The 19348-nt window shown below is 61.3% G+C and overlaps 1 protein-coding gene across 1 annotated transcript in view; it reads left to right on the forward strand.

Moving 5' to 3' along the window:
• Positions 1 to 999: 999 nt before the first annotated feature.
• PLXND1 (plexin D1) overlaps positions 1000 to 19348 on the forward strand; it is a 73842-nt gene continuing 55493 nt past the window's right edge. Inside the window, exons 1-2 of the mRNA XM_065845732.2 lie at positions 1000 to 2370; positions 17882 to 18058. Coding sequence (XP_065701804.1) covers positions 1063 to 2370; positions 17882 to 18058 — 1485 coding nt within the window. The 5' untranslated portion in view covers positions 1000 to 1062. The remainder of the gene's footprint in view (positions 2371 to 17881; positions 18059 to 19348) is intronic.

A 19348-nucleotide genomic window follows, 5' to 3' on the forward strand; every position in this document is an offset into this window, starting at 1 on the left:
AGTAAGTTCACGTGCCTGCTGATGAGGGAAGAACAAGAGCTGCAGAGACGTGAGTTGACACCTTCACCCACACAGGTGGAGCGTTCCTGCGCGATAGGGAGGGTGGATCAGAGGCTGCGCTTTCCCCTCGTTGTGCATTCCAGTGGGTGGAATTGGGAAAATCATCACTTCTGTGTCTTTTATTTCTTTTTTCTCCACCGTTAAAAGAGCCCGTTGGAGGGCAGAGGAGATTCACGGTCGTATTTTGAACTCGGCTTTTTGCAAGGCGACCGGGCAAAGCTTCTCTGGGGGTGGAGCCCGGCGGGGGCCTGCGCTTCCCCCCGCCCCATTCCCCGGGGAGCTGTTCGGGGGTGCCCTGAGGCTGTGGCCGTGCGGGCGGCGTCCGGGGGGCGCGCTGACACCCCGACCCCCCCGCTCTCCCCAAGCGCTCAGCCCGCAGCGGCTGGGACGGGCCCGGCAGCCCTGGCGCGGCGGCCGTGCTGCGGGAAACTGGGGGGACACCCCGGGGACCCCCCTACCCGTAAGTGCTTGGCACATTTGTCCACAGGGTGCCCGCCCCGGGGACGCCCAGCCCGGCTCCCGGGGGCGGCGGGGGCTTGTCTATTCCCGCTCGCCGTGCTGCTCCGCAGCTGCGAAAAGTGCGTCTTGCCCCGCCCGTCCCCCGGCCCGTCCTGCTCGAAAACGCAAAGGAGGCAGCGGAGCAGACGGCGCAACGCCCGGCGGAGCCGCTCCCGCGGCGCGGGGCCGCCGTCCCGCGGGGTGCGCTGGTGCGCGGACGCACATCGGTAACTTCGCGGCACTCACATGACGGGCCCGCACCGAGACCCGTGAGTAACGCCGAGAGGGCGGGGGCAGGGGCGGGCGGAGGAGGGAGGCGCGGCCGTGAGCGCGCCCGGCCGCCCCCCGCCGCGCAGCGCCGCGCACCCGCCGCGGCCGCCACTTCCCGCGGGCGTCGCTCGGCGGCGGGCGCGCTGCCTCCGCAGGAAGCGGCCCCGCGGCCCGGCCCCTCCCGCCGCTCCGGCGGGCTCATGCACTCTGCGGCGCGGCGGCGCGGGCGGCGGGATGGCTCCGGCGGCGGCGGGCGCTGAGCCGCGGCCCCCCGCGCTGCTGCCGCTGCTGCTCCTGCTGCTGCCGCTGCTGCCCGGCCGCGCCGCCGGCCTGGAGGTGCAGCGCAAGTTCCTCTCGCCCACCCCCACCAACAACTTCGCCCTGGACGGCCCCGGCTCCCGCGTCTACCTGGCGGCCGTCAACCGCCTCTTCCAGCTGTCGGGGGGCGAGCTGGCGCTGGAGGCGGAGGCGGCGGTGGGGCCGGTGCTGGACAGCCCGCTCTGCCATGCGCCGCAGCTGCCGCAGGCCTCCTGCGAGCACCCCAAGGTGCTCACCAACAACTACAACAAGATCTTGCAGCCCGACCCCGAGCAGGGCGTCCTCGTCGTCTGCGGCTCCATCTACCAGGGTCTCTGCCAGCTGCGCAGCATGGCCAACATCTCGGCGGTGGCCGTGCGCTTCCCGCCGGGCGGCAGCGACCCCGTCACCGTCTTCCCCAGCATGCTGAACGTGGCGGCCAACCACCCCAACGCCTCTACCGTGGGGCTGGTGCTGCGGCGCGGCGGCGGCGGCGGGGCGCGGCTGTTGGTGGCCGCTACCTACACCGGCTTCGGCAGTCCCTTCTTCCCTCGCAACCGCAGCCTGGAGGACCACCGCTTCGAGAACACGCCTGAGATCGCCATCCGCGCCCTCAACGCCCGCGGCGACCTGGCCAAGCTCTTCACCTTCGACATCAACCCCTCCGACGACAACATCTTCAAGATCAAGCAGGCCGCCAAGGCGCGGCACAAGCTCAGCTTCGTCCGCGCCTTCCTGCAGCGCGGCGCCGCGTCGCCCGCCCGCCGCCCCTACGCCTACCTGGCGCTCAACAGCGAGGCCAACGCGGGCGACAAGGAGAGCCCCTCGCACAGCCTGCTGGCCCGCATCTGCCTGGGCGAGCCGGCCGAGGCCACCCTCAACGGCAGCGGTGAGACCAAGAAGCTGACCGAGTCCTACATCCAGCTGGGGCTGCGCTGCGGCGGCGCCGCCGACGCCTTCACCCGCCTGGTGTCCGTGTTCCCGGCGCGGGCGGTCTGGCGCAGCCCCGCGGCCCCGGCCCCGCCGCCCGCCGAGGAGCTGCTCTTCGGCGTCTTCGAGCGGGCCGGGGCCGGCGGCGGGGGGCGGCCGCAGTCCGCGCTCTGCGTCTTCCGCTTCGCCGAGATCGAGGAGACGATCCGGGCCGCCCGGAACTCCTGCTTCGTCAGCCCGGCCGCCGGCATGGTCACCGTACTGGACAGCGTGGTGCAGGGCACCGGCCCAGCCTGCGAGAAGCGCAACATACAGGTACGGGCGGGCACCTGCCGGTACCCGGGCGGGGACAGCGGGGACGGGGCGTCCCGGGACGGGACGCGCGCGGGAGCCGGTGGGCGGCGGGGTGCGGCGGGATGCGGCGGCCCCGTCCCGTCCCGTCCCGTCCCGCCGCTGCTGCCGCCGCATCTCCCGGGCGGGCGCGCGAACCGCGGGCGGGCGGGTGCGCTCTGCTCCTCTCGCTCCGCTCCCCGCGTTCACCTCTTGCCGCTCCTCGCTCCCCGCACTCCGCTCCCTGCTTTCCTCTCCCCGCACTCGGTTCTCGCCACTCCCCGTGCCTTTCCGCGCTCCCGCGGGACCCGTGTCGCGCCGGGTGGCACCGTAAAGCCGGTTGTGTCCCGGCTACTTGCCCCTGCAGCCAGAGCGTGCGGCGGGGATGCAACCACAGAGAGAATGTCCGTGTGTCTGTTGGGGGAGACCCCCCGTCTGTCCGGGGACGCCGCTGTTCCCCCGCCGCGGTGACTCACGGGCGCGCTGTCCCCGCTGCCCCGGGTGTCCCTGCGCGGCCGGCGAGCATCGCCAGCCCCGCCGGTCCGTGCCCACGGCCCGTCGCGGCCGGACAGCCCTGCGGGGACGCTGCCTCGTTCTGGTGCGTTCGGGTAAAAGTTTGCCATTGTCACGATTTGTTACCGAGTCGCCGTAAATGTTAACGCGGGGTGAAGACGCCTGTTTTCCCTTTCACTAAAGATATGTGAGGCTTGGGGGAAAAAAGTAAGAAAAAAAGGCTGCTTTAGCACTGCATTTTTCCCTTCCTCTGGGAACGACACATAACTCAGCTCCATCAAAGATCGTAAAAACATCTGTTTGGTTTCGAAGGCAAGATAGAGCATTTGGGCTTGGGCTTCCCTGTGCAATGCCAGTGGCAAAGAGAGAAAGGTTTCCCATGGTAACCAAAGTGTTTAGTGTGGCATCTCCACACTGTCTTAAAATATGTAGTCTTAATGCACTGGTTCATAGACCTACTCTAGCGAAGTCGAATAGTTTTTCCCTGGTGGCAAAGTACAAGCTGCCTGACAGCCAGGAAATCTGGTAGTTGTTCTGGCTTTTGACTTAATTCCACAAAGGCTCAGTGTGTTAACACTGGGAACCCAGTCAGGAGCCTTGGCATGGTCACGGCTCTCGTAGGAGTCACTGGGGGCAGGAGTCCCGCTTGCAGGACGGGAAGGCGCCCGCGGTGCTTGTTGGCTGTGGCTGGAGCTCAGCATCCCCACGAACCAGCCCCGGCAGGATCCAGCTGTCTCTGCCAGGCGGGGCAAGAGGAGGAGCTGTGGCTGGGACTGTTAACGGTGACAGTTGTCCTTGTCACTGAAAGTCAATGGCAGCAGCACACCCACTTCCCTCGGGCTTCCTCAGTGCTCCAGGACTGTTGGAAGACTGTGTCTTTTCCAACTTTTGTTCAGTAAGGAAAATAATAATGAGTAACACTGGTCTATTAAATACAATTGTTTAAAATATAAAGCGCTGTCTCCAGTAAGGTATTTAGACAGCTAATTCCCTGGTGACTCCAGGAAGACAGCGCAGAAATGAGATTTCGGTCCATCCTGGGTCGCTGTAGAACGTGCCCCCTCTGTCTGCTCGCTGGGTGGGTGAGGGGCGCGACCAGAGGTGCGGTGTGCGTTGGTGCCACCAAAGCTGCCTGTGGAGGGTGCCCGTGATCAGGAAGGGGTGGGCGACGGGACGGGAGGTTCAGAGGAGCAAGCCGGAGCTCCCTGGGCCTTGCCAATGCTGTGGGAGTGAGCAGAAACGCCCCGTGTTTGCCACTGCAGTGAGATCAGGCTGTGAGAGTGTGTTCAGATGGAGAGAGCGGGATGGTCGGTGGTTCTGTGGGGTGAACGGGGAGAACCGGCTTCTGGCCCCACCTGACGCTGCTGCTGACCTTGAGCTGTCCTGTAACCCGAGGTGCCTCCGCTCCCTCACTTGCTTTACTCCTGTATTTATTAGTGTTACTGAGAAACCTAACTTACACGTAGTGTAAAATTGCATTTGTAAAGCTATTCTGAGCTCCTTTGATGTCAAGTACAGCAGGATACAAATGAAGCATACCATTAATATTCGTTCATGCCTAATATTTCTATACTTCCCATTTATTTGAAGCGTATTCCTCTGAAACCGCTGACCAAGCCTGCTGGGAAACCTTCTTACCAGTCAGAAGGAGAGCTTTGCTTTCTTGCTTTCTTTCTCTTTTTTTTTCTTTTTACTTAGCCATTAGACCTGCCAACAAGTTAACAAGCTGTTTTCGTTTTCAAGCCCCAGAGTGGCGGTGTCAAGAGAAGAGTTGTAATATTGTGTTTCTTTGTGCTGCAAAAACCTAACATCAATTTCCACCTTCAAGACAATGAAATACTCCAATACTTTGTGTCCCAGCTCTGGGAACGCAGCAGGAAAATGTATTAAAGCAGCAGCTGTTTCGGTGGAGCAGATCAGCATCTCGCTGCCTTCCCATTACGAGCTCCACTTCTCCACCCATTGGCGGGTTTCTGGGTTCTCTTTTGCCTGTGCATCGCTGATGGATGCTCCGGTATTATCAAAATTGTGGTTCATTAGCTCTTCCTGTGGACTGGGTGGTTGCGTTTTAAGCTCTTTCTGGAAGAAAAAATAAAACCCTAATGATGGCCTGATTCATTCCGAGCGTGCGTAGGGCTGGAGTAGTGGATTGTTACAAATACGGAGCACGGGCTGTTAGGCGTAATGTGGTGTGAAAGGAAAATCATTGCCCCCTTGTGTGCTCTTCTCTCTAATTGAATGCTCCTCTCCTGCAGCATCGCTGTGACTCAGCCGGGGAGCGGCAGACGCGGCTGCCAGCGGTGGCTTTGGGAGCAGACCCTCGGCGTCCAGCGGCACCGCCCGCTGATGGGGGGCCAGGCTGGTTGCCCATCAGCGTCGCGACGGGGTCGGGTGGAGCCTGGTACCGACGGAGCAGCTTCGTCCCCGGGCAGGGCAGCGCTCCCGAGTGGTTGTGGTCCGTGTGGTGGCAGCTGCTGGTTCAGCTCCCGCTGCGACCGTGTGGGACCGGCCGTGCAGGAGGATGTGAGGGCAGGTGGGTCTGGGGGCACCGCCGGTTAGCTGGGGGCACCGCCGGTTAGCCAGGGGCACCGCTGGTTAGCCAGGGGCACCGCTGGTTAGCCTGCATCCCCAGGCTGGGCAGCGTGAGTGGCCAGCTGGGCCTGGGAGAAGGCCTGTCTCTTTGGTGGAGGTGTTAACTTGCAATTAAGCACATGCTTAACGGCTTTGTGAGACCCGGAGAAGACGTGCAGAGGAGGATGGTCTGGGTAGGAGGGGAGGCTGGCTGGTTGTGTTCAGTGAGTGCTGCTGAAAAGTCACTTTCCGAGGAGGTGAATTCACAGCGGCAGCTTAGGGGAAGGAGGATGTATTAGGGAAGGATTTAGTTTGATTGGGTTCTTATACTGAGAGTGAGTGGGTGAGCACTAGGATTGCTTTCCCTCAACAAAAATAGCTTTTTATAATGAATTTTGTATCAAATACTGGGCTGTCTTTGTAACGCGTGCAGTTATAACGAAATGCTCATGAAGTCACTGCTGCATTTTGCCCACTTGAAGCCCAGGTGGACTCTGGACCCCAGGGGAGCAGCGGAGTCTGAGCTCTGCACAGCCGGTCTGGAGCGTTGTTTGCAGCGATGTGCCGCTTGTCGGAGCCCAGGACCCCGAGCGGGTTTGCTTTGTGTTTGAGCTGTTCCGCCCCAGCAGGGCTGCGGCGCCGTGGGTTTGAAGGTCACACGGGCCGCGTGGCCGGAGCGCGGTGCTGCCGCCCTGTGCCAGAGCCCCTGCGGAACAGCGGGGCGGGACCCGTCCTGGCTCCCGGTGTCCCTGCGGGGTGTCCCTGCGCGGTGTCCCTGCCCCGGCACCGCTGGCAATGCCAGGACAGCCAGTCCTGCGCTGTGGACAGCCGTGCTATGCCACTGCCGAGCCCCCCGTGGCATCCTCTCGCCACCGTTCTGCCTCTGGGCTGGTTTGGGGCAGGGGGCAGAGTGGGCACCTTTGTGCTGTCCCAGCCCCCTCTCCCAGCCCCCTCTCCCAGCCCCCTCTCCCAGCCCCCTCTCCCAGCCCCCTGTCCTGGCTGTGGCTGCAGCACAAGGGCGAGTGGACCTGGGTTTCCAGGCACCTCTGCAAACCTTCCCACTCGGGGATGCACACAGGGGCTGACGTGGGGGTCTAACACAAAACAGGACACACTGCATGACCAACAAGCGCAGCTGAGGAAGAGCGGAGCTGGTAACTCCATCGCACGCTCCCAGCCATGCCGGACTCTGTGGTTTCTGTGCTGAGCCCCATGATCTCCTTCTAAACTCTCCTGGAGAGGTAGCGAGGGGAAGCACGCGTGTATTCGTTAGGCTTCCATGTGCTAGCCAGGGATCTGCGTCTCTCCTGGGAAATGTTTTGGGGGCTGCGACTCAAAAAAGGCTGAAAATCCAGTTTGTTTCCTGTGCTGAGAACCGTGGGCACGGCGGCCTGGGATAATGATGCGTTTCAGCACTAATTCTCAAGTTTCTGGCTCTTGTGGTTTTGTGTCAGATCCTGCATGCTCATTGCGCGCAGTGTTGTGTGGTGTGGTGAGGAGATACCCAGCAGTGAGCTTCCCTGTAAGGGCTGGCTGGGGGAAGCGGGCTCCTTGGGCAGGCTGTGTGCCCGGTCTCAGCGTATCTGTGTGCCTGGGCACAGACGTGTGGTTTGAAACCACTCAGAAAATGTTCCCAAAGAAAAAAAACCCTCATATACACGTGGGAATATGACTAAGCAGCTGCTTACTGTCCAAATATACTGTGGCATCTCCATGGGACTGGGTTTTTTAGGAGCCGAGTTACTTTGAAGTGCTGGTTTATAATAATTTAGAAATTCCAAACATGAAAATAAATGTGCTCTAACCTTACATCTACTCAAATAAATCTGAAGGATTAGCCACAGAAAGGAAACTGGGAATTTACACTTAATTTGTACATTAAAGATGAGGCAGGAGCTCTCGTAGCAGACTCAGTTTCTGCTTTTTGCAGGACGTGTTGTGTTTGGGGTCGCTAACGTGCCCCGTTCCTGCACAGCTGGATCAGCCGTCGTCCCCCACGCTGCCGTCCCCGGGCTCTGCCCAGGACAGAGGTTCGGGGACAGCCTGGGCTTTGCTGGGCTCTGGACTCGGACCCCAGCACCGCGTACCTGCTCTGTGCCTGGGATTAGTGAGTGCTGACCAGCTGCTGGGTGTGCTTCCTTGGGCATTCACCTGAGAACACGAGGTTCTGTTTGCAGCCGGGGCAAACGCGGGCAGCTGGGCGCAGGAGCCGTGTGAACCTTGTCCCGGCGGGGCCGGCGGGAGGGGCTCGGGGCTGCTGGCGCCCAGGGGCTTCCCCTGCACCCGGTGCTGTGCCGAGCCGCGGTGCTGTGCCGAGCCGCGGTGCTGTGCCGAGCCGTGCGGCTCCGGGAGCGGCTGGGGTGGGTGGTGGGAACGGGCCCTGGGGCTCCCCCTGCTTTACATCTCAAGCTCAAACAGATCCCACATTGCAGAGGGAAATTCAAAGTGGCGGCTCCTGTGCCTGGAAAGCAGCAGTTGTGCAGCTTCAGGTGGGAGGACAGAAAGCGGCTGCTGGTGCGGGTGGCCGGTGCTGGCCCGGGGGCGAGTGCCCCAGCTTTCTGGAGAGCCACAGCCACAGCCGGCTGCGCAGACCTTGTTATTCTGGGCAGCTAGAAATTCAGATCAATTTGGGTCCATTGAGCTCATCAGATCTCCTGTAACTGAATAATGGTTGAGGTGGAAAACAGGAAAAGGATCATTTTGGTGAAGTCCGGTGTTGCATGGAGGCACATCCTGGCAGGAGCTCATATGCACGGGTGCTGATCCTGTCTTGGGTTTTCAACCGCCTTGATTTGTCTATCCCCAGACATTTTCCAGCGTGGGCATTTGACTCCCACCCGTGAACACAAACCTGCCACCCAGAAGCCCCTGTGGGTGCCAGCTCAGCTGCAGGGTCCTGGTGGGTGGAAATGAAGGGACTTGCCATCTCTTTTCTGATTCTTCGGAGCCTGTTTTGTGGTATTTGAGAGGGAAGATTGGTGGGGCTGAGGGCACCTGGAGGGGTGAATAAGCCCCTGGAGATGCGGACGGATGCCTGGGGACGCTGTACAAACACCTCGCTACGCCTTGAAAATCCCAGTAGGCGTCTGTTTAAACTGGACGGCAGCCGTGCCCTCGGGTTCCTCTGCTCTGATGACCTCTTCCAGCAGGTTGCTGGAAACATAATAGGTCTGAGCCCCTGGCTGTGGTAATTTAATGCAAACACAGGGCAAGCCTGGACCAGCAGTGGCTGGAAACAATCAATTAGAGCCACCTGAGCGCGGCCACACGCTGCCCACGGCAGCAGCGCCCGGCGCGGGCTCTGCGCGGCACGTGCGGCATCTGTGACCGCCCCCCAGCACCGAGGGGTGAGGGACGGGGGCTGCAGTGCTGCTGTGTCACCGTCCCCAGCACACGTACCTTTGGTTTGAGTCGTGTGTGTCCCAGGGTGAGCCAGGGCTGGCGTGGGTGGGTGTCCCTGCTCGTCCCCCTGGCGTTCCCCACCAGGGAGCACCCTGACCCGGCCCCACTGAACCCTGGGGCTCCTCAACGCAGGAACGCTACCTGGCTACTGTCAAATAAGCTGCTGAAGGAGGGTTCAGGCATTGGGGAGGAGCTGGGAATGGTCGTGTCTGCCTTAGACCATGTCTCCATGCCTTGGTCGCTCCTGCGTTTGGGGTGCTCGGTTAATGGGCAAAAAGGCGTTTTCCACCTCTCCACGGCGCCGCGGCGCGCTGGGTGCTGGCGGGGGCCGTCGTTGTGTCCGGATGGCGGTGCCGGGGCTGGTGCGCCGTGGTGCCCGCGGACCAGGCCGCCCGGTTTTACTGGGGATGTGTGCACGGACAGGGGGGTTCTGCTCATTATCTGAGTTTAATTGATTTGGCAGAACTAATGAGGAAAATGCAGGAAAACATTTACTATAAACTGTTGCTAAATGAAGCAGACCTGAACCGACGCATGCGAAAGACCAGTTGTGTTAGGTAAGAAGTTGTTGGTTTAATGGATGCTTTTTTCAGCCCAGATCGCACAAATACGCTGTCAGAGCGCTTGGAGCATGGGAAGTGCTAAGTGTTAGTAGTGGCAATAATGAAAATATATAACCTCTGAAGATCGAACAGCCCAGCTCTCGGTTCGCCCTGGACTCGTCCCTGAGGGAAGGAGTTCGTATAGTTCGAGGTTGGTTACTGAAGCCAAAGCTCAACATAAATGAGAAACACAGCCTGAGCAGTGGAAAGAGCAGCTAAGAAAGTACAACCTGAATAATTCAGGCATCAGACTCGAAGGGGTTTGGAGGGGGACAAGTTAATCTGGCTTTCAGAGCAGCATGAGCGTCCTTGGGACAAGGCTCGGCTGCTCCCTGCTCGCTGTCCTGGGCCCGGGCGGAGGAGCCAAGTGGAGTCAGTTTAAAGGACAGACAAGCTCTCGAAGCCTAAATACAGCTGCTCTGACTGTGACAGCCCCTTTGGAGCCTGTTGTTCGTTAATCCCTCTGCCTACCCATTCCTGGGGGATTTGATCGTATAATCTGAAGTATTGTATTTAATGCAGGATGAAGGCTAACATAATAAGCCTGACCAGTCTTCCTGGCAGCATGAAGGATGTGCAATTTCAGTTAAAAGACTGCTACTTTTGCCTGTTTCTCTGCTCTGAGCATTCCCCGTGCAGTTGCACGTGTTGTTTCAGCTCCTGGCATGTGCGGGGCTGCGGGGACCTGTGCGGGGCTGCGGGGACCTGTGCGGGGCTGCGGGGACCTGTGCGGGGCTGCGGGGACCTGTGCGGGGCTGCCCGGCTGGGGAAGGGGTTTTGGGAGCGGTTGGTGCAGAGCGGGTCCTCTCAACATTGCCCTTGGCTTTCTTTACCAGTGGCTCAGCCTTGGGGCCAGCACAACGGGGCTGGGGCTTGCGGAGCGATGGACAGGTGTGGGTCACCGGTTCCCGCAGGAGGAGGTGGTGGAGGAGATGGAGGGGATGGAGGGGTGATCACACCATCTAACTGCCAGCTGGAGCTGAGGCTGGAGCCTCCAGGGACTCCCCGGAGCTCCTGCATCCTCCCCAGCGCCCCGAGGAAGGCTCCCGTTGTGACACCCCCGCCCTTTCCTCCTGCACCCGAGGTGACACGGCACAAGACGGATGGCCACAGGAAGCCCGTGTTTGTTCAGGCCGTCGCCGGGCTTTGGCCGCGCTGTCGCAGGCCGCCTGGCTTTGCCTGCAGCCTGGCTGCTCCCCCATCCCGTCCCAGTCTCTCGGCTGCGTGTTTCCCCGCGCTGGGCTCCTGCAGGCAGCAGCTGAGCTGTGCGTGGGCTCTGCCGGGGCTGCCACTGCTGAGCAGCAGCCAGAGCCGGGGCTGTGCCCTCCCGGATGAGCCGTGGTGCTGAAGCATCGTCCGGCACCTCAGCCCCCCTCCCCGGGATGGTCTGGGGTCTGTGGCAGAGGTGGAGGTGGCTCCTGCGGCTCGGGTGCAGCAGTTTGGTCTCACCCAGGCTCAGTCCGCACTGGCTGCAGATCTGTGTCTTTGCAGACTTGTGTGTTTTCGGGGGCTGGTGGGCTCAGCCTGTGCAGGGAGCACCTTGACCGTTGCCGAAACTCGGGAATCGGTGAAGGGCAGGACGAGCGGTGCAGGTGCCCGGGGCTGCCCGGCACCAGTTCCCAAGCGTTGTGGTGCGGCACAGACGGGCCCGGCGCCGCTGCCGCGCTGGTGGCTCCCGGAGCACTGGCACCGTGCAGGTGTGAAAGCACAGGAAAACCGCTGCTTTCTCGCTCAAGTAACCAGTGGTCTAAGTGAACAGTGGAAGCAGGGTGTAAATCTCATTGCAAGCCTTTTTTAAAGGACGTCTCCTGTGCTGGGGGAGCTGATTGCTTAGTGTGGATGGTTCTCGAGAAAATTTCAGCAAGATTCATTTTCTCAGAGGTTCTCAGCCCGCGTGCCTCGACTGACCGAGAGTGCACATTGATCTGCCTCCCATTGCCTAAAAAATGCGATGGGAAGTTAGAAGAGCTCTGTGCTAATTCCTGCCCTGGCGGCAGCGCTACAATTAGAGGCCACTTACATCTCGAGTGCCCGAACAGTGGAGTCCTCTTCTGAGGATGGCGTTTTCCTGCGGGCAGCCCAAGAAGCCCGTCTTGACAGCTCGGGCGGCAGATAAACGCGTGATTGTGTGCGCAGGCGGCGCGGGCTGTGCCGGGGGCCGCGGGGCTGTGCCGGGGGCCGCGGAGCGGGCCGTGCTGGTTGTGCCGCGCCGCCGCCGCCTCTCCCGCTGCCGCTTTCCTGCGGTGCCTGTGCGACACTTCCATGGCGCTTTTTAGTCCATGTCCTGCTATTCTCTTCGGACAGTATCCGAATTATTTTGGATATTCTCTCTGCAATCAGAGATTTCCCTGAGTCATACCCGAATGTTAATAGAAGCCTAATGGTTTATGTTAAGCAAGGCAAGAGATAAAACCAGAGCCGTTTTATCACAGACTTTAATGGCCTCAAAATGTCAGTTGTGTGGGAGCAACTGCCAAATTTTGAGCCTATGAGGACGATGGCTAAGTCCCACAAATCAACAAGTTTGGAGCGGATTATCGGATGCTGGCTGTGTCATTTTCCCAGGGCTCCGGGCGCGCTGGAGCCAGCGCAGTGATCCGCGGTGATGCGGGCGCGAGGGGCCGGGCTCGGCGCTGCGGAGCCCACGGACCCGCGGCACGAGGGCCTGCGGAGGGAGAGCTGCAGGGCTTTGTTCGGAGCTGCAGCCTGCTTTTGATTCGGAAATAAACCCCATCTTTGCTTCAGGACTATTTTTAAGGTCACAAACACAGGATGCAGAAGTCAGCGCATTCTGTGGTTTTCCTCACCACTCCTCTTCCTCCCTCTGTTTCCAGCAGACTTCCTTCCCGCGGGGACATCCTGCGCTGGGGCGCAGCGCCCGGGGCCCTGGGCCCGTCATGGAAAGTCTGGGAAATCGCTTTTTCTGCTCCTTTTAGGCCGGGGATAAAGAACTGAACTCACACCATGAGAACAGCTGAGCTCTTGAGCTCTGATGTGGCTGGAAATCCGTTATCTCTGTCCCGCTTCGTTTTTGCAGTGGGGGTTAATCTGACTGACCTTCCCTTAGATGTGGCTCCTTGGGTTGAATTAATCGCGTCGCTTGTGAAATTTCGCAGAAACACGGAGTTCACCGTCCCGCGAGCGGGGGTGCGGGGACGCTGCTGGGCGGTGACGGTGGGGCTGTCCCCAGCTCACGCCGCAGTGGCTCTTCGGTGGCATTGGAGTGGCAGAGTCAAACCTTTTGGGTGCAGGACGATCTGAATCTGGACCCACGCAATATTTCCATGAGTTACTGAGTGTTCAGCCTGTGTAGCAGAAAAATAGTGGCAAATGCCCACAGGGCAGTTTTAAAATGCAGATGATAGCAGGAGACTGGCTTTGGAAGGAAACTTAGCGTGTGTGCTGTCCCCGGTTCGGGGCAGGCAGTTTGACCGGGGATGGAGCAGGATGGAGCCCGTTGTGCGGGGAGAGGCCGGCGAGCGCCCCGCGGTGCGGTGTCCGCGCGGCCCTGCGCCCGGCGCTGCGGGCGACGTGACCCGGCCGCATCCTGTTTACTGTAGCGTGGCGCAGTGCGCTGTCCCCTCGGTGCCGCGGTCACAGGCAGCGGCTCAGCGTGTCACCCTCCCCCGGGACCCCTGAGAGGGACACGCCATCTGTCTCCTCCTGCGCGTCCGTCGGAAGATGTGATGTCATTTGAAGGAAGGTGTTTCGGAGGAAGGACGTGTGTGGCCCAAGTGTACTGACAGCATCGGCCGGGCTGAGAATAGTTACGTCCTGTTTACTGTGGAAAACACTCTGTGCTGATATGAGGTCTGAAACGTGTGATTTATACACAGACGCCGCAGATAAGGAACTTCCCGTGATTTTGGCCACCTGTGAGAAGAAAGGGCCGAGTCCCTCGGGCTGGGGGCGGAGGAGCCGCTGGCAGCGAAATTCTGGCACTGGGTGCCCGGGAGCCGCTGCTGGGACGGGGCTGAGTGTGCCCCTGTGCCTCCGCTTCTCGGCAGGAAGGGGCCCTGTGCGCCTGGGGGGTTCACGTCGGTGAAGGGTGGTGAAGAGGGGCTAGAGATAATAATCCCCAAGACAAATAACTAAACCCAAGTGCATTTCTAAAGCTCTGGCTGTCAATGGAAGGGACCATTAAATCAGAAACGTGAATGGCTTGCCGTATCCTCTGTGCAGTATAAAAAATCGTGTTGCTCAGCTATAGGGGGAAACGTGAAACATACACACTGAAGAATTTTGGCTGCGATTTTATTTTTTAATACAATGAAATGCTGTAAACCTGCAAAATCCATTTAGCAAAGTCGCTCGCATCCGCAACACTCGATCCTTTCATCTCGGTCCCACGTGAGCCGAGCCGCAGTGCTGAGCGCATCGGCTCCTGCTTGGCACTGGCTTGAGCAGAGGAAGGTTCTCCCGTCCGTCTGTCCGCGTGTCCAGCAGTCTGGTGTCTGCTGGGCGCAGGGCAGGGGGGTCGGGCTGGTTTTGTGCAGAGGACCCGCTCTGCCGCCCGGGGCAGCGTGTTCGTGCTGCCCAGCAGTGGGGAGCGAGCCCCGCCGTGCCGGGGTCACCAGCGCTGCCGTGGTCTGGGGGTGCGGGGAGCGAGCCCCGCCGTGCCGGGGTCACCAGCGCTGCCATGGTCTGGGGGTGCGGGGAGCGAGCCCCGCCGTGCCGGGGTCACCAGCGCTGCCGTGGTCTGGGGGTGCGGGGAGCGAGCCCCGCCGTGCCGGGGTCACCAGCGCTGCCGTGGTCTGGGGGCGTGGGGAGCGAGCCCCGCCGTGCCGGGGTCACCAGCGCTGCCGTGGTCTGGGGGCGTGGGGAGCGAGCCCCACCGTGCCGGGGTCACCAGCGCTGCCATGGTCTGGGGGTGTGGGGAGCGAGCCCCGCCGTGCCGGGGTCACCAGCGCTGCCGTGGTCTGGGGGCGTGGGGAGCGAGCCCCGCCGTGCTGGGGTCACCAGCGCTGCCGTGGTCTGGGGGCGTGGGGAGCGAGCCCCGCCGTGCCGGGGTCACCAGCGCTGCCGTGGTCTGGGGGTGTGGGGAGCGAGCCCCGCCGTGCCGGGGTCACCAGCGCTGCTGTGGTCTGGGGGCGTGGGGAGCGAGCCCCGCCGTGCCGGGGTCACCAGCGCTGCCATGGTCTGGGGGTGTGGGGAGCGAGCCCCGCCGTGCCGGGGTCACCAGCGCTGCTGTGGTCTGGGGGCGTGGGGAGCGAGCCCCGCCGTGCCGGGGTCACCAGCGCTGCTCTGGTCTGGGGGTGCGGGGAGCGAGCCCCGCCGTGCCGGGGTCACCAGCGCTGCTGTGGTCTGGGGGCGTGGGGAGCGAGCCCCGCCGTGCCGGGGTCACCAGCGCTGCCGTGGTCTGGGGGCGTGGGGAGCGAGCCCCGCCGTGCCGGGGTCACCAGCGCTGCCGTGGTCTGGGGGTGCGGGGAGCGAGCCCCGCCGTGCCGGGGTCACCAACGCTGCCGTGGTCTGGGGGCGTGGGGAGCGAGCCCCGCCGTGCCGGGGTCACCAGCGCTGCCGTGGTCTGGGGGTGCGGGGAGCGAGCCCCGCCGTGCCGGGGTCACCAACGCTGCTGTGGTCTGGGGGTGTGGGGAGCGAGCCCCGCCGTGCCGGGGTCACCAGCGCTGCTGTGGTCTGGGGGTGTGGGGAGCGAGCCCCGCCGTGCCGGGGTCACCAGCGCTGCTGTGGTCTGGGGGTGCGGGGAGCGAGCCCCGCCGTGCCGGGGTCACCAACGCTGCTGTGGTCTGGGGGTGTGGGGAGCGAGCCCCGCCGTGCCGGGGTCACCAGCGCTGCCGTGGTCTGGGGGTGTGGGGAGCGAGCCCCGCCGTGCCGGGGTCACCAGCGCTGCTGTGGTCTGGGGGTTCTGTCCCCCCGCCTGCGGGGGGCCCCGCCCTCGCTCCCCGAGGCACAGCCCGGTTGCTTTGCAAGGGTGTTGGGTTTTAGCAAGTTTCTTCCCCATTTTTTCCAAGAACATGTTGCTGTAATGTGACACCAACCCAAGACGTGTGGTCGTGGCTGGGAGGGGGGCAGGCCCAGGGCAGGGGGTGCACCCCAAACGGGGTCTGTGCTCATAGGGCATCCTGCCTGGCTCTCACACGCTTGCTGCAAAACCTGAAGACTTGCCTAATCTCCTCAGTGGTCTGAAGAGAGGGGAGAGCTGAGGATTTAGTCTGGTTCTATTAATGAAATGATAACGATAATAAGGGAATTAAAGTAGAGGCCCTGGTGCACTCAGCCCGGGGAGGAAGGAATGTCCTGAGCAGGCTGGATGTCAGCTTCTGCTGCCCGCTGCCAGCATGCGGTCCAGTTTCTTAACAGATACAGCCTCAAATCCCTGCGTTTGTTCTGCTTAAATTAGCACCCCTGACGATGATTTTGGAAGGGATATGCACGGTATGACTGAGTTGGGTAAGGTGTAAAATGTGCTCAGTTCTAGGGGTGCGGGTTGCAGTCCGCAGCGGTCTCTTGTCCAGGGTTTTGTGTAAGGACTTCGCGCAGCCAGGGCCTGAGCGTGGTGCGCTGTGCGCGGCCTGCGGACACCCCGGCGCCGGCACGATGGCCCCGCGTGGGCAGGGTGACAGCGCCGTGGGGGCTTCTCTCAGGATGAACTGGAGGGATGCTGGAGATGATGCAGTGATGGCCCTTGGAACGTGCCCGTCGTCCGCGGCCGCTGCAGGAGCGGCTGGTTGGCAGCGAGGCTGTTGTGGTATGCGGGCGTTGTTGGATCCATCCGCTTCGTCTGAGCAGAAATTACAAGGAGAGTCTCGGAGGATTCAGGGTGAGAGTGGTCGTAAATCTCGGGTGCGTCTTGGCCGGGTAGGAGGAACATGAGGCATCGGTCCCATTTTCAGTGCTGCTGTCATGGAGCAACTGTGCTAATTAATTTAGCACAGGATAGTAAAGTCTGTTGTCTTGCTTTAGGCCAAATGAGCCAAATGCCTGCTCACAGGCAGGGCTCATGCATGAGAAGTCCTTGGCAGTCATCCTCTGCCCTCTCCCCCCGGCACCCGGTAGCACATCGACATGGGCGCTCGATGCCAGCCCCGTGTCCCTGGTCACCAGCGCTGGTGTGGGTGACGTGTCTGGTGGGACAGCGCCGGCTGGGGCTGCAGCGCCTGCCGTCCTGCTGGCTCCGGTTGGACTTCTCTGCAGCAAAGGCAGTTCCTGCTCCCCTGGAGCTTTGAGGAACAGCTTGAAAGCAGAAGCCAGAAGCAAATAATGAACATCTTGTGGTCGTGGGCACAGGGCACAGCTGTACTTGCTCGCTGGGGCATGGTGGGCGCCTGAGGACTGAGCCTGGACGGGGCTGGGGGCTCCAGCATTTCTGGGCAGAGCTTTGCAGCCGCTGCTCTTTCCTCCGTGTCCTACAGCACCGTGCCGCTGCTGCTCAGCACTGTCCCGTCCCAGTGTAAATTCTGCTGTTGACTGCAGTAGCCGCAAGACCACAGCCAGGATTTACAGTCCCGAGAGTCTCCAGCAAGCTTCTTTTTTCCTCATCCCTTGGCTCTGCTCTCACTTCTTCACTTGCAGGGAAAAAATATTTTGAGTTCTTTTATTGGAGAAACTTTTTGCTTCGCCTTTTGTTGGAGGGGGAAGGAGCCAGAGATGCCTGCTGGGTTTGCACCCTGCTGAGCGCGGCTCTGAGCTGATCCTGAGCAGCGATGCTGAGCAGTGATCTCGAGCGCTGATCCTGAGCAACGATCCTGAGCAGTGGTCTCGAGCACTGATCCTAAGCAGTGATCTCGAGCGCTGATCCTGAGCAACGATCCTGAGCAGTGATCTCGAGCGCTGATCCCGAGTGGGGACCCGCAGCAGGGGAGCGCTGGCAGCGCCGGAGCGCACACGGGACCAGCCCCGCGGCAGAGCAGCCTCCTCTGCAGGGGCTGCTGGTCTCGGGCTGGGAGATACCCGGGCGCAGCGCCCGAGAGGCCTCCAGCGCCATGCCAGGGAAGAGCCCGCTGAGTGCTGCAGTGGGACAGGGGGACAAAGAGCCCGTTGTCCCCGTTACACCGTCACACCAGCCTTCGGTTGATGCAAGGCTGCTGCTGCAGCGAATGGGCCTTTGGCTGGAGGAGCCCCCGGGTGCCTCACAGCTGATGGCTCCGGCAGCGGTCCCGGTGCTGCCTGGTCCTGCCGTGGCATGGGCACGGGCAGAGCTCGCACAGCTCATCTCCAGCACAGCCTGCCCTGGGTCTGGCTCTGCGGGTGATGTGGCAGTCGGAACAGGCTCTATTACAGCTCTTTGCCCCCATGTTAACTGGTGACATTCTCCTGTTGTGTGACTCGGCAGTGAGGAACTTTCCCCGGGCACCGCAGGGCTCGGCGGTTTGTCCGCACCAAGCGGTGCTGCGGGGACCCGTGGGTGTCGGCCGCAGCCCCTGACGCTCGTGTCTCGTGTCTCTCCGCAGCTGCAGCCGGAGCAGCTGGACTGTGGAGCCGCGCATCTGCAGCACCCGCTGGCCATCGTCAACCCCCTCGCCGCCAGCCCCGTCTTCACCTACAGCGGCCTGACGGCGGTGGCCGTGGCCAGCGTCAACAACTACACGGTGGCGTTCCTGGGCACGGCCAGCGGAGCCCTGCTGAAGGCAAGTGGGGCCCCGGCGGGGACGGGGCCGGGGGTGGCGGGGATTCCCCTTCCTGCACCTCTGGGTTGCGCAGGGGACAATGTCTGTTGTCGAGTTTGTCTGAGCACCTGCTCTCGTTTGGCAGTGAAGAAGTAATTGGATGCTGCTGTAATCTGTACAGTGATATGTGCTGCCTAGTGACTGGTGGCCGTTAATTACTGTTCAGGGCTGCCGTGCGAGCAGGGTGTTCTTGATGAACCCTGTGCTGGAAACATCATTGTGCAGCGTTTAAATATTAACAGCTCTTCTAATAAATTCTCCCTGTGAGCTGATGGTTTTGAAGGCTCCGTGTAGACAGGGGAATCACCGAGAGATGCTTCAGCACAGCTGAGTCCAGAGCAGGTGTGAATCCACGCATCTGATGGAGTTTCTGTTTCAAATGCTGTGCCAAAGGCAATGTGGGGCAGCGCAGCACTCCGGCTCCAGAGCCAGGATGCAAGGCCGAGGTTTCGGTAACTTTAGCACTTGAGCTTTGCCAAAGAAAGTTTCGATTGAGCCAGCCACAACAGTTGGGTGCGCTCTCAGCAGCAAGAGGCCACAGCGGAGACAAGCGCTGGAGCAGGCGCAGCGGATCCCTGCTTTGTCCCAGCCTGGGGGGAGCGCTGCGTGATGTGGAATTTTGGATCAAAATGCTTGGAGAGAAGAAAACTGATCTGATCTCTTCCCTTGCATCCAAGTGCTCCTGGCAGAAATGTGGGAACCATCACAAAGAAGCGCCTTGCTTTGATTTTTGCCTACAGGGCAGGTAATTCACGGGGGGGGAGGAAAGCAGCCCCCCGGGCAGGTGCAGGGGCAGGATCGGTGCATGCCACACGCAGCGCAGCCCTGTTCACACAGCATTAACAGCTCTGCTTCCATTATCATCTCCGAGAGAGCAGCCTTATCTGCTGAGCCTCCATTAGGGAGAGGCTCCTGGCTACCCTTTGCTGGGATAATTTGCTCAGATAGCTCTAATCTAATTCTGCAACACAGCTGCATAACCAGAAGCCCTTTTACCTTTGGGGCTCCTTGTTATTTGGCATGGGATACAAGATACTTTGCGTGAGTTATCATTCAGATTTGCTGCCTGAGAAAAGGCAGCAAAGGGACAGAAATAGTGCTGGAGCAGCTCCTGCAGCAGCAGCGACGGCTGCCGGGGTGGGGATGGGCTGCAGGCGGGCACGTCCTGGGGCCCTCGCCAGCGCCACGTCCAGCAGCTGTGAGAGGAGCTGCTGGAGCGCTTGGGGTGCAGTGCCAGGGCATGGGGTGCCA

The sequence above is a fragment of the Patagioenas fasciata genome, chromosome 10, assembly GCF_037038585.1.
Source record: "Patagioenas fasciata isolate bPatFas1 chromosome 10, bPatFas1.hap1, whole genome shotgun sequence".
NCBI lineage: Eukaryota > Metazoa > Chordata > Aves > Columbiformes > Columbidae > Patagioenas > Patagioenas fasciata.